This window comes from Vigna radiata, unplaced genomic scaffold, assembly GCF_000741045.1.
Source record: "Vigna radiata var. radiata cultivar VC1973A unplaced genomic scaffold, Vradiata_ver6 scaffold_7, whole genome shotgun sequence".
NCBI lineage: Eukaryota > Viridiplantae > Streptophyta > Magnoliopsida > Fabales > Fabaceae > Vigna > Vigna radiata.
In genome coordinates, this window is record NW_014543262.1 from 1,148,080 (window position 1) to 1,164,093 (window position 16,014).

The 16,014-nt window shown below is 36.0% G+C and overlaps 3 protein-coding genes and 1 non-coding gene across 5 annotated transcripts; 3 read left to right on the forward strand and 1 right to left on the reverse strand.

The window, feature by feature from the left end:
• Positions 1-361: 361 nt before the first annotated feature.
• Positions 362-6,013, reverse strand: LOC106753945 (translocase of chloroplast 34). 2 transcript variants are annotated; one of them, XM_014635832.2, is made up of 8 exons: positions 5,890-6,013; positions 5,396-5,504; positions 5,163-5,270; positions 4,944-5,068; positions 4,547-4,811; positions 1,133-1,201; positions 875-1,036; positions 362-769 (listed from the first exon to the last, which is right to left on the reverse strand). In XM_014635832.2, exons 2-8 carry the CDS (start codon positions 5,492-5,494, stop codon positions 656-658), a joined length of 942 nt encoding a protein of 313 aa, XP_014491318.1. In that variant the 5' UTR covers positions 5,495-5,504; positions 5,890-6,013; the 3' UTR covers positions 362-655. The 2 variants fall into 2 exon arrangements, with proteins under 2 accessions (XP_014491318.1, XP_014491319.1); XM_014635833.2 differs by lacking the exon at positions 5,890-6,013 and adding an exon at positions 5,730-5,851.
• Positions 6,014-6,301: 288 nt separating this feature from the next.
• On the forward strand, positions 6,302-8,197 carry LOC106753851. The gene is made up of 3 exons (XM_014635720.2): positions 6,302-6,727; positions 6,859-6,983; positions 7,879-8,197. The coding sequence occupies exons 1-3, from the start codon at positions 6,427-6,429 to the stop codon at positions 8,080-8,082; spliced, it is 630 nt and encodes a 209-aa protein (XP_014491206.1). The 5' UTR covers positions 6,302-6,426; the 3' UTR covers positions 8,083-8,197.
• Positions 8,198-10,044: 1,847 nt separating this feature from the next.
• Positions 10,045-11,448, forward strand: LOC106753803 (metacaspase-9). The gene is made up of 2 exons (XM_014635660.2): positions 10,045-10,480; positions 10,656-11,448. Exons 1-2 carry the CDS (start codon positions 10,126-10,128, stop codon positions 11,249-11,251), a joined length of 951 nt encoding a protein of 316 aa, XP_014491146.1. The 5' UTR covers positions 10,045-10,125; the 3' UTR covers positions 11,252-11,448.
• Positions 11,449-12,085: 637 nt separating this feature from the next.
• TRNAS-GCU lies at positions 12,086-12,167 on the forward strand. The gene has a single exon. It is a non-coding gene; the product is annotated as a tRNA-Ser (tRNA).
• Positions 12,168-16,014: the final 3,847 nt, after the last annotated feature.

Here is a 16,014-nt window from a genome sequence, read left to right on the forward strand (position 1 = left end):
AGTAAATTTCAATTTGAACCCTCAGTCAAAATCAAACCAACCCTTAATATTGAAAGAGCTAAGAAAAACCACAAAAGGTAGTGGCTGTAAATTAGCCCAAATAAGTAAGAATCCCTGATGTTTCATGCAATACTTACCCACATTTCGCATAGGGGTCACTTTATGCACCCACAAATTTTTTCTTCTACCAACCAATTCCTGTTATGAGTTTTCCAATATGTGAAAAAACACATACCAGAAAATAGGAAGAAACAACTGATATCTGATGTATACTTAAACTGTATAAGTTGGTCTCTACTGACCAGGAGTTTATGTACTGCACATTAAATTCAAGGTTTTTTAAGCTTCAATGCGACCATTGTACACAAAATAGTTGATACTTCATGCTACAGTTTTAGGATATCACAAGCTATCAACGACGGTAGTTAAATCAAGAGTTATGTTTACAAGACATTAACTACATGCAAAAAGCAAATTAAATTCCCAGCATACAGGAAATCCTCTCAAGCTTGATTAAATTCCTATGCCGCAAACTACTAGCAATTACAGTATACCAAAACCATCCAAGTTCACTCATAAAACAAGGACAATAAACAAATTTGTAAGCAAAGGAAGCTAAACATAAATGGAACTTCATGGATAAAGAAGTGCACAGCTAATAAAAATCTCTCTTCCGGAATGCGGCATCGCGTCTCTCCCATGCTGGCTTTCTCTCATTTTCAATGTCCCTCTCGATCAATCCTTTTATTGGCTTCATGACAAGGAAATACTGCAGAGAGGAATAATAAAATAAACAGAAGAGAAACAAATCAATGCTCCCATCTCCGATTCTAACGAGAAAACAAATAAGCCTCAAATTTCACAACGTGCTTACTTGAAGAGCAAACAAGAGTGGAATCCATAATTTCCCTCTCTGATTCGGATTTGGCCCTTCAATCAAATTCTTATCAACATGAATAGACACACTTTTGTTCAATGCGATTTCTGTGATTGTTTGGACTAGATGGGGAATCCAAGCAGTCCCATTTGGAAGAACCTAACACCAAGAAGTAGACGCTATCTCAATCAGACTAAGCAAGATAAATGAATGAGAAAGATATAAATAATAAATGCAATGAATCAAATATCCAACCTTTTCATCGCTGTCATTTTTGTTGCATCTCCCACTGTTCTCAACTAAAACAACAGGCATAGAAGCAGCCTAAAATTTTACCCAAAAAGAAAGTAATATATAATAAGCATGGAAGTTATCAGTTATAATAAACACGTGCACGAGAAGAGGCATGTTCAAAATGCATCAGATAACAATTTTTGAAAAAGTTAATTTATACATCAGACCAATGCTCTCCCAATCCTTAGAATATCTATCAAATAAATATCCAGCATGACACCTTGTTGAGTTTAAAATAAATAGAAGGTTGAAAATGGGCACTGTCTCAACAAAAATAAGGATAAGCTACGAATCCTGGTGGGTTGCTTTATTCACGGGCATTATTCATTTTTCTTTCTTTAAAATTAATTAATTAGTATGTGTATGCTTACGTCTCTAGCCCATTGATTCAGTTCTGTCTAATAATACCCTTGATAATTAAGCATCATCTTTGCTGACCAAAAAACAAATCATGCACGCTATAATTTAATTTTACAATAATGTTTCATTGATGTAATTTTTTTCTACAACAATCTTAAGTGTTAGCACATCTAGGATGTATTGTATTATATATTTTCAATAATTTCTTGTATCACCGAGTCCATGACATATTGTATACCTATCTTGTATTAATTATGTTGGCTTCATAAAGGATAATGTATCCTCGAAATTCCATATATTTAACTTCAACAGATATATCACTTGACAGGATAAACTAAATAGCATGTCAAATTTAACTCACCTTACACTCAAGAAAAATCCAAAGGGGCACCTACACTATACACAGAGGTCAACCGGCAATGTAATGGAGCAGAATACTAGCAGGGATTGATAAAATTATGAATTAACACAAAGGGGTACCTTGCCAACAAATATTTATGCTCATTGTATCAAACCAGAAGTCAGTAAAATAACCACTACAGCGGTATGGCACATGATGGGACAACACCTATTTGAATATTAGAAATACAACTTAATAATGTATACTGCACATCATGGTTATCAAACTCACTCGTTAACTCTCACTACATATCCACTCATGGCTTCCGAGTCAACTTGCAAGCAAGCTCAAATCTCAAGCAAAATCAATAGAATCAAGTTTGTAAGAGATTTTAAATCCAAAACGACTTTGTATGGAGGGCGTTTTTGAAGAAAACTCATCAGATTAGGGTTCCAGATTAAGCCCATTCTTCTTCCTTCTTCTGAACTTGCTCTATCGCACACTGCAAGTCCCTCTCTCGCACTCACGTCATTTCACCATCTCTAGTCACCTTGCTCTCAACATCATGATCGCCATTGTTGCTCATCATTGCCTCACTTGCTGTCACGATCATTCATTGTTGCACGGTCCTCTTCTCCATTTTGAAAGCAGGGATCATGTGGGAGGAAAGTGTGGTGGATGGTGGTTTGCTAGTTTTAGGATAGAAGAAACAAGAGCTAATGTATTATATTAGCTATAAATTAATTCTTAACTGATTTTTATAATTAGGAATTAGGTTTTTAATTTTACTTTTTAATTAGGATTAGAAATTATTTAATAATTATGAATATTAGAGATTAATTCAAAGTATGTCTGGAAATAGATAAAATTAAATTCAAAGCAGTCCAAGTGTATCCTAATAATTTTGTTTTTCATGTGAAGTGAACTCTTCCGAGTTTTAAAAGTCAAGTTTACTTAAATTATCGAGTTTGATTACCTTGTTGAACATAGATAAATGCTAAAAATACCTAAAATAATTTAACATTAATTACAAAAGTTTATAATATCAAGCTAATACTAACACGAGTTGATGACAAGTCAAGGGATAAAGAAACTGGATGGCATCCCCTGCATTGCACAACTTTTTTGAAAAACCAAATTGGGAAAGAGGGTGAAAGAGAGTAGACGACACAAGTCAAGGAATAAAAGCTAGAGCGTATCCCCAGCATTGCAGAGTCTTTCGAAAAAACAAAGGCAAAGAGAATATACGAGAGAGTGAAGTGGAATAAAAAGTGAGCCCTGCAGCTCTGTCCAGAGGACAGGTGACAATGGCTGGACAGTTTTAGAACACTATTCATAAAGAACAGTAATGAGGTCAAAACTCGTGAGAACTTGGATGACAAGGGGAATAAACAAGAAAAAAGTATCAGTAAAATGAAATACCTGTGGTGAACAGTATAACAGAGAACAGAAGAAGTAGGCAGAAAAAAAGTACGATTAGAAGCAACCAAAACTGAAATCATAGCTGCTTCAGGTTTGCTGGAAATGAAGGTGCTCTTTGTGGTGATGCTGTTTGGTTTCATGTCCACTCTCAACTTTTAACAACAGAAACAGAGTAGGTCTCTCCCTTTCTCTGACATAAAGATTAGAATGTATATAGAAAGAAAAAACTGACCACTCGTCCCACATATTATGTGCAATGTAGGAATTTTCCTCAGTCAACAGTAGTGGCAGCAATGACCACAAATTTTGGGAGTGACCGATATCCATGACTGAGACACCGGCCACACAACCTCTTTCCTATGGAGTCTAGAATAGCGGTCTGGCATCTCTATTCATTCATGTCCCACAAATAAATTATACAAGTAAATATTATATACAGAATATATTATATTTTAAACATAATTGATAATAAACATAATAAATTTAGTTAACATTAAACATAATGATACAAGTAAAAACATATTATAGTCAATATACTAATTATATAATGTGGACTACATGTGAAATAAGAAAAATCTAAACTGAGAACTAGATACACTCATATAGCCCAGGTAGTAGTCCATCACCTTTTACGGCCCTGGTTCAATTCATAGAATTGCCACTTTCGTGGTCAATTCTTAAAGCTTAAAAAGGCATATCAGATTTAATATAGTTTGAGAAGTATTTAGGACTGTATTTAGAACTGTAATACGTTGATAGTTTGCACATCCTCAACTTCTTTCAATTATCACAAAAAGTCTTGAGAAGGTATGCCCTTTTCAGAGTCTTTTACTTCAATGGTTACCTGGGATGCAGTTATGCCAAAACCCACTTGGAGGCTTAATTTGATTTATAGACTTTTAAGGTTATTGATTTCTATTTTTAGCTTTATAATGTTAGTTATGATTATTAATTATGGATATATCTTTCACTTCATGTAATATTAATATTTGAGCCTTTACATACAAGTGTAATTTAAATTATTTAGCTCATAACTACCTTCTTGAAAATTGCAGCGATCCTGCTGTCTGAGATCCCACTATATCAGTTTTCGGGTTGCCAGCACTGCCCCCACCATTTGGGGTTTATGATACATGCCAATTCAAGGAACAGGGCACTAAAACAAAAAATGCTTTGACTTCTAATGCTTACATACAATTTTGACAAACTTAGATGCATTTGAAGAATAAGATTCAATTTACAGGTATAAATACCTGAAAGGCTTCTTTCTTTATCCTGGCACCTGACCTAAGAACCTTCAAGAGAGCCTCAGATCTTTGTGAGAAGAAGTCATCATAAGGCAATCCATCTGGTGGAGAGAACTGGGCATGCGTGAGTGCTACTATAGCCTTGTTCCATATCCCTTTGCCAAAACTATCTGTTATAGCTTTGGCAACTAATTTATCCAAGTTGTCCACTCGATACACATCCAAGCGATCCACATAAAGCAACACATCTATGGTCTTGTTCAGAAGAAAACTACTCACACAAACACAGATTCCCAAAAAACAAGAAGAAAAATAGCAGACACAGTTAAAAAACATTTCTAAGACCATATACATGCTTACAGGTAAAGCATCACATGATAAATACAAGCAATTAAGTACATACCGCTTTATTATATCAAGTGCCATATCATTGATGTAGCCCCCTTCAATGAGACCAGGAGTGTCGATAATGTTCAATGTAAAACCAGCCCTTGATCGTGACACCATCACAGGTCGTGGCCCTTCCGACTTTGCCACAAAAGAACAACATCACATAAATAAAAAATGGGACAACAGCACAATAACAACCCTTAGACCTTCACTTGAAAGTATCATCTCATACCTGGAAAGGACTGATCGAAACCACTCTTTCCCCAATGATGGAGTTGACAGTTGAAGATTTTCCAACACCACCTTTTCCCATCACAAGTATAGTCAAGGAGTTCACATTCTACACCATAACAAACATGAAATTCGCAGGCAGAAAATAAACAAACAAACGTGTATACAACAGTAAAACAAAAACAATAAACACGAAACATAGGTATAATTTGAGAGGGCAAATAAAAACAAAACCTCTTGTTTAAGTTTTCCCAAGAGTTCAAGCAACTTAGTCTGGGTAGCAGGGGCGAATGTATTGATGCCAGACCACTCACGGATAATTTGGGACGCCATCGAAGATATTCTACGAAAACAAAGTGGGAAAACAGAAAAATAAAATCAAAACTGGAAAACAATTCCGTTTTGGTCCATATTCCACAACACACAAGGAAAACCTAACCGACTAAAAACAACATATATCATTAACCAAAGATTCAGCTCAATTAGAAATGTAACTCGAAATCACAACAACAGTCTCTAGAATACTGGCACGAAAAGGAAAAATAATAATTCGTGAGAGATAATAAACCTTGCGGCGAACACTGTGAAAATGTAATTTGCGGTGAAGAAATAGGGAAAAAAGAGAGTGATGAAATGAAAGAGTAAAGAGAAGAGAATAGGTTATACATAATTAAAGAGAAAACGAAAGAGGTTAGAATACTGTAATGGAAGCACTGCACCGCCCTTACCCTCTTATCCGACTATTCCAATTTCCGCTTTGTGATAACAGCAGCGCCCCCACTTCCCCTAACTCCCTTCTCCTTTAAATATCATGTATTTTCTCTGCTTTAAAAATTAAATTATTTTATTTTAAAATTTAATTCTTTTGAGAGTGAAGATTTTACACATTACCCAAAAGTAAATAAATAAACTCCTGTGAAAAATCTAATAAGCTAATTGGTAATTTTACAAATATATATATCATAATATAATAATTATTTTATAAAAAAATTTACAAACTTTATCTCAGAAAAAATATTTCATAATATTTTTTTCAGAAATTACATTGTTATATAATTTCATGATGTGTCAGTTTTAAAACAGACATCGTCTTTTGTTATTATGTTTTAAATCCTATAAAGAAATAATTTTGTTTTCTTACACTATGGTACAGCAGATAAGATTTTCCACCAAATACCTTGTGCAAAATACAACACAGTATAAAATTTGATCCACAAGAAAAGCAGAGATAACAAAATAGGAAGAAAGAGACGAACAGCTACACAATGGCGACCCAGAGAAGAACGGGTTTCATAAACTCCCAAACGACGACGTCGCAACAGATCCGTCCCTCCGTCATCACGTGGTTCCTCCAGCGACCGCACTCCATCCCCATCCTTCTCGCCATCTTCCTCTTTCTCGCGTGGATCTCACTCCGCGTCCAGCTCGTCTACCACACTCCCCCTCACTCCTCCCACCGCGACGCGCTCGTCAACCTCGTCAGGTTCCACGCTTCCCACGTCGCCAAGGATAACCGCGGCTGGCTCTTCGATCCTATCGTTCTCGCACTTGATTCCGGCCTTTCAGGTTCCAATCGTGCCTTTCTTCATGCAATTTCAATCCGTCGTCGTTTCGTGGCGTTCTCATTGTTCTTGGTTCTTCGGCATGGAGAGATATTTTGAGGAGTTATTTATTTTGTGTTGTGTTGTGTTATTCAGGTGGAGCTGTGACGTGTTCGTCGCTTCACGTGGGAGAAATTCGGCCTGGGAAGCGAAGAGGAAATCACAGACACCACCATTGTAACGAGACTTTCCTCATTTGGGGCGCTGCAACCAGGTTTAGGGTAACAATCTGCACTTACTCATCTTCTCGTCATCATCCTTCACTCAATGTACTTTCACTGTACATTCTCACTTGCAATTAAAAAAAAAAAAACTTATTTTTTTTTCTTTTCATTCCTATAATTAAAAATAAATCATTCCCACCATTTTAATTTCTCTTATATCTAACATGTTTTAACTTTTACTTTCTAAATTCATAATAACTAAAAATATTGAACTTAAAGTAAATGTTTATGAAGTGAATTTTAAAAGAATTATTTATTTAAGAAGATAGACTTTGTTTTTCTATTTACAAAAACAAAAAATAATACACAGAAAATTACTTATTTTTAACATAAATATAGAAAAAAAAATTGAAATCTATTTATCTCATTAAAGAAATTCTTTTTAGGGAAAAAAAAAAGCAAGCAAATTTATCCATAATTTGCTTATTGAAATAATTTGTAAAGTGCTTATTTTTAAAATAAGTAGATTATACCAAACATTAACAGATGTCTGCTTATTTTATTAAAAAACGCTTTTTTTTAAAAAAAGTAAGTACAAATCAGCATGTATAAAGACTAAAATTATTAAAATCTATATGTAAGTACAGGAACTAAATAAGTAATTAAATATGGAAAATAATTTTTTAAAAATTTAATAAAAAGTACAGTGATTATAATTTGTATATTATTATCTAATTTATAAAAGTTATATTAAGAGGGGTTTATGAATGCAGAACAGAGTGTGCAAGTGGCACATGGTAAATTTCTCTAATTGCTAGTACACTAAAATTAAACTCTGTTTAAAATGAAAATGACTAAATGATTAAAATGATAAGTAAACAAGATTTTTGTTATGAAATATTGTTAACCATGACTCTGAATCATGAGTTGCAAAATGGTTGAATATATGCAGTTGGAGAACAGTGAGCAAGATGATGGTTATGCTGAAGTGACCATTGGCAGGGATGAAATTGCTGTAGCTACAAGTCCGGTTGACAAAGCTCATGCTCTAGTGAACATTGATTCCACTCGGAGTATCTTCTTTATAGGTTGTCAAGACAGTGTTATGAACAATAGTGCCTCAAGTACTGACTTTAATGTTTGGAAAGATCTTTGAACATTTTTTTATTTCATTTTTTTATTCTGAATCTGAAATGTATCTGAGCCAGCATGATGAAATTTTGACCTAACACTTGTTTATATGTATATGGAACTTAGTTGCAAGTTCGGTTGATGATGAATATGAAGATTTTGCAAGGAAAAAAGATAGATCCAAGGGAAATAATGTTATGTTATGACCTTAGTCACAGTAAACAGGGGCTTGTTCCGAACGTTCTAATCATGGATGTACCATAGGGTCGAACAGCCTAGAATGTGCGGGTTGGACAACCTTAGAACATGTGAGAGTATCAACCGGACATGATTAAGACCAGACGGTCCAACTTAATTATCAGCTTTTCCAGATTAAGGATTAAGATAAGTATTCATTAAAGTAATGGACAGAGATTGGATCGAAATTAAAATTTCACTAATTTCATCTCAAAAATTATAAATAAAAATTAAAAATAAGAGATAGATAATCATATTTACTGTATATTTAATATTTTTACTGTGAATTCGTATGGACTTTGACAAGTAACCTTCCCGATTATTGGAATAAAGACAAAGATAGAATAAAGATATCACTTTCCAAACAACTTTGAAGAAAATTGTAAAGGTGTTAGAAGTTATTTGATCCTGTATTCGAAACAATGGACTTTTAAGAAAGACTTAAAAAATACTGACTCTTTCGTGATAAATTTTAAACAGAGGATTTGTTTTGTCCAAATCAAACTAATTCTGTATTATAATGTTTCAGCCACAAAGAATGATACCTTAGAATGTTTAATTTGGACGGGAAACACGTGTCATGTCCATAACTTTCTTGTCCTTCTACCTTACATTTTTGTGCCCGTGGGAGAAATGTGCAAACTATACGAGGTTTGCTTGCACGCAAGGGCTATACGATGAACACAACAACGATAAGATTAATTAACTTATTTTAAACAAAAATATGTTTATAAAGCTTAGCTTACCTTGCAGGTAATCTGAGAATTGCCATGTGATAGCTTAGCTTTACTTTTTAGTTCGGAGATTTAACTAAAAATAACAAAAGTTCATCTATTAGATCTTTTATTTAAAAAAAAAATAATAATAATCAGTTGTTTTGAAATTCTCGAAAGCCATGAATCCCTTCGAAAGAATGTAGTATATATTTAAGAGACCAAAATAAATAAATAAATTATTGGTGCAAATTAATAAAATTTGAAAATTTGAAAGTTCTCAATAATTAGAGATTCTATGTAGATAATCTGCTTACAGTCATCAACCTGCTGTAAAATGATCAAATAAGTTAGAGGCAAACGAACCTGGCCTTAGGTGATTGTATACGTGTCTTTGGATGATGAATCACACGGGATATCATTTTCAAGTGTTTGATTCGATTCATATACGTGAAGGGACTAACTAGTATTGCTTAGACTTGGATCAAACTTTCAAGATTCCAGAGACAGTCAAAAGTCCGAGTTAAATATTCTTCTTTGGTTAATAAAACTTACTTCAAAGTCAAATAGGAAACACCTTCTTTCTTTCTTGCTACTTCAAAACTAACCAGAAAGGAAAAAAAAAAGGTGATTTCACCAAATTCATGTCACTGTTCATTCACCCTTTTCATAATTTTCAAGAAAAATCCCTTTTAAACTGCTTTGCAAATTTCCTTATCCAAGTTCTCAACAAGGTAACAACTTCAGATTCACCAATTGGCATCTTTAAATTGAACTTGTGATATAAATTAGTGATTCCTGCAGCTAACAACTTTTCCCGCTGCAACATAAATTACTCGAATTATTGTTTCCCAAATAACATTCCAAAGTTGCAATTGTTAGTTGAGCAAAGTTCTTCACACACAGCATGTTTTTGTCCAAAACAGAAGTTCCCTGGCTTGTAAGCCAACGCAAGCGTTTCATAATGTTGCTTGTGGCAAATCCAAAGGGGTAGCCAAATGCAATGCTCCCTCGAGAACTATATAAATGGAGGAAACTGAGCGAGCAATGATCACACAGAGAAACCAATCTTTCTGAGAAACTTTGTTTCATTCACATCTTTGAAGTGAAACCAAAAAATGGAGGCGCAGAAGAAGAGGGTGGCTGTTTTGGTGGGTTGCAATTACCCCAACACCGCAAATGAGCTGCATGGTTGCATAAACGATGTGTTGGCAATGAAGGAGACTCTGGTGAAGCGATTTGGGTTTGATGACAGTAACATTGAGGTGCTAACTGATGCACCAAACTCTTGTAAATTGCCCACTGGTGCTAACATCAAGCAGGCACTGGCTAAGATGGTTGATGGAGCTAAAGCAGGGGATGTGCTATATTTTCACTACAGTGGACATGGAACCAGAATCCCTTCCAAGAAACATGGCCACACCTTCCACCATGAGGAGGCTATTGTGCCTTGTGACTTCAATCTCATCACTGGTTTGTATGGTTACCCCTCTCAATCATACAATTGAAATATGCATTTCTCACTTCACTTCACATCACGTCATTCATCTTTAAATTTGCACAATAACTCCAACAACACCTTAACCATGCTCAGGTAAAGTAGTTGTATCAAAAATAAGTTATGAAAATATCATTGCTCATTTTACAGATTTGGACTTCCGGCAACTGGTAAACAGGCTAGCAAAGGGAGCAAGCTTGACAATCCTCTCAGACTCATGCCACAGTGGAGGACTCATCGACAAAGAGAAAGAGCAAATAGGTCCATCTTCATCGGTTCAGAAAGGTTCCACATCGAAAACCTGTTACACCCTTACCCACAAGACAATCCCTTATGATTCCATACAGCAACACCTCTCTTCCCTAACAAAAGCCACCACCACGGACATCGGCACCCATATGCTAGAACTCTTCGGCTCCAACGCAAGTTTGAGGTTCCAGACGGCGTCGCATGCTCTGTTGGAGGCGCTAGGACCCGACGAGGGGATCCTGCTGAGCGGGTGCCAGGCGGACGAGACGTCGGCGGACATGAACCCTGGCGTCGCCGGGAAAGCCTATGGGGCGTTCAGCAACGCGGTGGAGATGGTGGTGAGGGAGAAGGAGGGTGAGTTGAGCAACAGAGAGGTGGTGGTGAGGGCGAGGAAGGTGCTGCAAGGTCAGGGGTTTGATCAGCATCCTTGCCTCTATTGCAGTGATGAGAACGCTGATGCTACCTTCCTGGGACATCCTCAGAAAACAGAACACTGATATCTGAGATTTCAAATGTGTTTGTGTGCAGAGTGTGTGAGATGAGATAGTTAATTCCATAATGTTATGTTGTTGTATGAATGTTATCATTTACATTTTCTCTTTGCTGGTTTAACAACCTTTTGTATTTTTTTTTATTTCTCCTATTTTACTCTAATCTCCCAATTAATAAATAAGGAATATTTAACTCTTATTAATTGTGGAATGGGATCTGTGCTGATTATCTAGTTCAATTCAAGTACATTAGTAAGAAAGAATTTGAATCTAACTTTTAATTCTAAAAAGCTTATTTATAAACTGAATCTATATTTACTAATATATTATAATTTAATTTAATTGTTGTGGTTCTTCTTTGATTTTGGGACTTCTATGTTATATTTTTGTTTTTCTTGTTTTTATCTTATTTCTTTGTTAGTGGGGTGGTTCTTGAAGATAAAGTTGATGTATTTTTCCGATGAGAGATATAAAGAGTTATGGTTAGATAAAAAAAAATTAGTATATTATATGAATGCAGCTTATTCTTCCATATAAAAAAAGATTAATGTCTTGGAGAATCATCCTTAATTGTTGAATCATTCTTTAAATTAAACTAACCATAAAGTGACCATCAGCAATTGGGCCTTTTAACCACACTATGGTGGAAAGGTGCAGAAAGAAATGGCTAACATAAAACAGCCCCATTTTTGTGCCAGCCAATAATATTTTGTGTACAAGAAAAGAGTTGGCCCCACGAACAAAGCATCAAGATAAACACTGTATATTAATTCTCTGCTTATTTTCTTTACTACTTATAAAGTTAAAACATCTTAAAAGTTCTAACAATACCAGAGCAATGTCGCTTTGGCCGAGTGGTTAAGGCGTGTGCCTGCTAAGTACATGGGGTTTCCCCGCGAGAGTTCGAATCTCTCAGGCGACGTATTTTATTTTCTTGTTTTGATTTATTATTAACTGTATTATGAAGATGCTTAATGTTGTTTTTAAATTAATATATAACTTTTTAGCATTTATTTGCTTTTATATTATTTGATTTAATGATGATATAATTGTATTTTTTTACTCAAAATATTGGATTAAATATGTTTTTAGTCTCTCAACTATCAAGCGATTTTATTTTTTGTTTCTCTTTCAAACTTTGGTACACTTTGATCCTTGTTCTTAAAGAAACTATAAATTTTCGTCCTCCAAAACCAGTGCGATTAAAATTTGGCTGGGTTGGCTAACCGTGTGCCACGCTGTAAACTTATAAACTCTCCCTCCCCCTCCACAACCACCTCCACCTCGGCTTCCTTTTATCCTCTGTCAGCAATGACGCATCAGTTCTTTTCTCCATTCACCACCAAACCTTCTCTCTTCTCCTCCCACCGGAGAAAGTGTTGTTACACCGACATCTATTACCGTCCTTGATTTGTCTTCAAATGTGCTAACTTCTTCAATATTTCAACTATTCTTTTCTTTTTCCAAATTTTCCATCTCTTAATATACTTGATCTCTTGGAATAATCTAATAACAAGCTTAAGAGGTATTACAGTGTTATCGATCAAAAAGAGTACTCCACAAAAAAAAAAACACTTTACAGATCTTCATAAAAACATATTTGTCATTTTACAGAATTTGCACATATGTTGTTAATTAAAAAGTAAGAGTGCCCAATTCTACAAACAACCTTCAATCTGTGATTTTAACTGGACTTCAATATATTGTTATCTGCTTCCTTTCCAAGCAAAAAACAGAGCAGGAACGAGCGATTTTATTCTCACCACATTTGTGATCACTCATATTCTTATTAGGTTTCCTCTTCCTTCCTAAATACACTTTCATAAACAGCATCAGGTTATGGTTACCGAAATGCGGCGACTGAGGAATCGAGCTTGCAATGGACATTGAGTGCGACAATGGTTTGAAGGATCGACAAAGGAGAGCAACGATCGCTCTTGGCGCTGAAGTGGTGGATGCGAATCTCGTTGTTGGGGAAGCAGAAGTTATGAAACGACGTCGTTGGAAAAACATCAAGTTCGCCAATGTGCTTGTCGCCATCGTAGACCTCATGTTTGAACCTTAAACGACTCATCACTCGCGCGCAAAAACGCTTCCAAGTATTGGAAACGAAAACGACGGCAGTGGTTGAGGGTTTTGATATTGTAATTTAAGGGTTTGATTTTAGGGTTTTTGAATTTGGGAATTTTTCTTTGGAGTTTTTGTTCTTGGTTTTTCTGATGTTGCAATTGGAGGAGTTGGAATCTTTGTTTTCAAATTGGATTTTCAAATTGGATTTTGGGAGTTTCCTGTCCTTGTGTTCTCTCTTTTTTCTAAAAAAAAATTAGAGTTAGGGGTCCTGATTCTTACGCTTTTGAGTGCTGTCATGGCTTTGACACTTTGTGTTTGCAGCAAAAGGTTCTTTCTTGTGGAAAAGGGTCCCTTGCTGTAGGGCTCTAAGAGAGAAAAAGATATTTCTTCTTGATGATGTCTTTTGATGGGTCTCTAGAATCTTATGCAAACCCTTCCTTCCATTTTGGTTGCTTGCTTAGGAGATAGAGGAATGAATACGGAAAAAGCATGTTTGTTGTTGATCATTGTTGTTGGTGATAAGGGTATGCCTCACAGAGATGACCGATCTCAGGGTGAGTGCGGTGGGGTCTTCTTCGGCGATGGAGACAGAGTGGGAGATGTTGGTGTGAGTTTGGTCGGTGTAGAGGGAGACAGTTTGCCATCCAAAGACGGAGGGAGAGGGAGAGACAGAAGCTCTAATGAAGGGAAGGATGACATGTTTCAGAAAAAGAAAAAATGATGTGGCACACCGTTAGCCACCTAAGAAAAAATTAACGCCGTTAGTTATGGAGGACTAAAAATTATAGTTTCCTTAAGGACAAGGATCAAAGTGTACAAAAGTTTGAAAGAGGGACGAAAAATAAAATCGCTTGATAGTTGAAGGACTAAAAACATATTTAACCATTAAAAGAATTCCTAATGGACCAATCGCCTCACCACCCAGGCATCACCGCAACTACGTCCGCTGATAAGCTCGCCACGCGGCGAGGCGACACGCGTCATCCGCTCTTCTACAAGCTTCGCTGGGGAAAATGGTTGACCGAAATCTGGTAGCCGCCTAAGAAGTTGTGCATATGGCTCAGCTCCTTCCCAGCACCGGAGATGGTGGCGAAGGCCTACAAAGTCACAACTTACTACCTCAAGGGCCGCAAGGCGCAACTCAATTTCCCCGATGAGGTCCACCGCCTCCTACGCTCCTTCCGCCTGCACCGCCGCGACATGCAGGCCGCCACCACCAAGGTTGCCCACATGATGATAGTCCAGGCCGCTGTCACCCCAACTCTTCAGAGAAGAGAAGCATTACCTCCGGCTACGACATGCAGTCGATGACTTCTGGTGATAGATTGAGCTATCGAAGCTCCTCCAGAGCAAGTGGTGGACCTCTTCCGTCGACTCCTCGCCATGGACGAAGGATGACCTCCTGCTGCAACAAACCTTCACCACGGCGTGCTTACTTTCCGCTTCTGGATAGATTATACTTAAATGATTAAGTGCATCCTCAATTCTTAAACAACGGATACTGACATCCGTTTTTCCTTCAACGGATGTCGATATCCGTGCGCGGATGTTGACATCCGTTTAAGAATCCAACGCATATCGACATCCATTTAAATATTACTGAAGGGTAAAAATGGAATAGGGAAGTGTAGGAAGCAACATGTGGCGGTGGAGGGAGTAATACCCTAACATCTTTAAGGCATCAGCTCAATTCTAATGGCCCAAATTATCTGCCCAAATCAACCCAATATTTTGTAAATCCGAACAGGCCCAATTATCCCAACCCAAAGTGTTGCTCCCTCCATCACCACCAAATGCTTCTTACACCACCCCATACCTAATTTGTCCTTTATTATCATTTAATTACCGTAATAAACTTTCACTCACATCCACCTACTTAATTACATAATAATGATCCTCCCTTATAAGAATGTATCCCCACACCCGAACTTTACACACGGAAATCAGCTCTCTCTTTCCTCTTCCTCTATAACTGTTTGATTGTCCTCTATGTAAGTGTGGTGGTGTTGTGAGTGTGTCTTAGTAGTGGTTTGTGCTTGAAGGGAGGTTGGAAAGTGGTGGCAAAGCTTGGTGTTTGTGGTGGTGCTCATCGGAGGCAGCATAGGAAGCTTCGTCTCATGTGCGCGAAAGAAGGCGAAAGGAGTTATCCTTCAACGAATATTATAATCCGTCAATGGATATCAACATCGGCTCAATGGAAAATGAATTTTGATATTCGTTTCCCCTTCAACGGATATCAACATCCGCTCAAGGAAAAACGGATGTTGATATCTGTTTCCCTTCTACGGATATTGATATCACTTGACGAATTATCACATATATTGAAAGATTACCATAACTTCTATTTTATTATTTTACTTTATTGCCTATAATTTTAGATTATTTTGGTTTATTTTTATAATAATTTTAGATTATTTTGGTTTATTTTTATAATTTTCGATTTTTTTGGATTTAATAATATATTTTATTTGTAAATATGTATTTATACTTTTTAATTGTTCAATATTAATAAATAGATTTGAAAAATTTAAAACATGTATCCGTAAATATTCTTGAACGGATTTTCACATCCTTATAAGGTTACATTTTTTAACCTTAACTTTGTTTTTGTTATTTCAGTTTTATTTTTTTATTTTTTATTCTATTTTAATAATCTTTTTTATTTGAATATATATATATATATATATATATATATATAT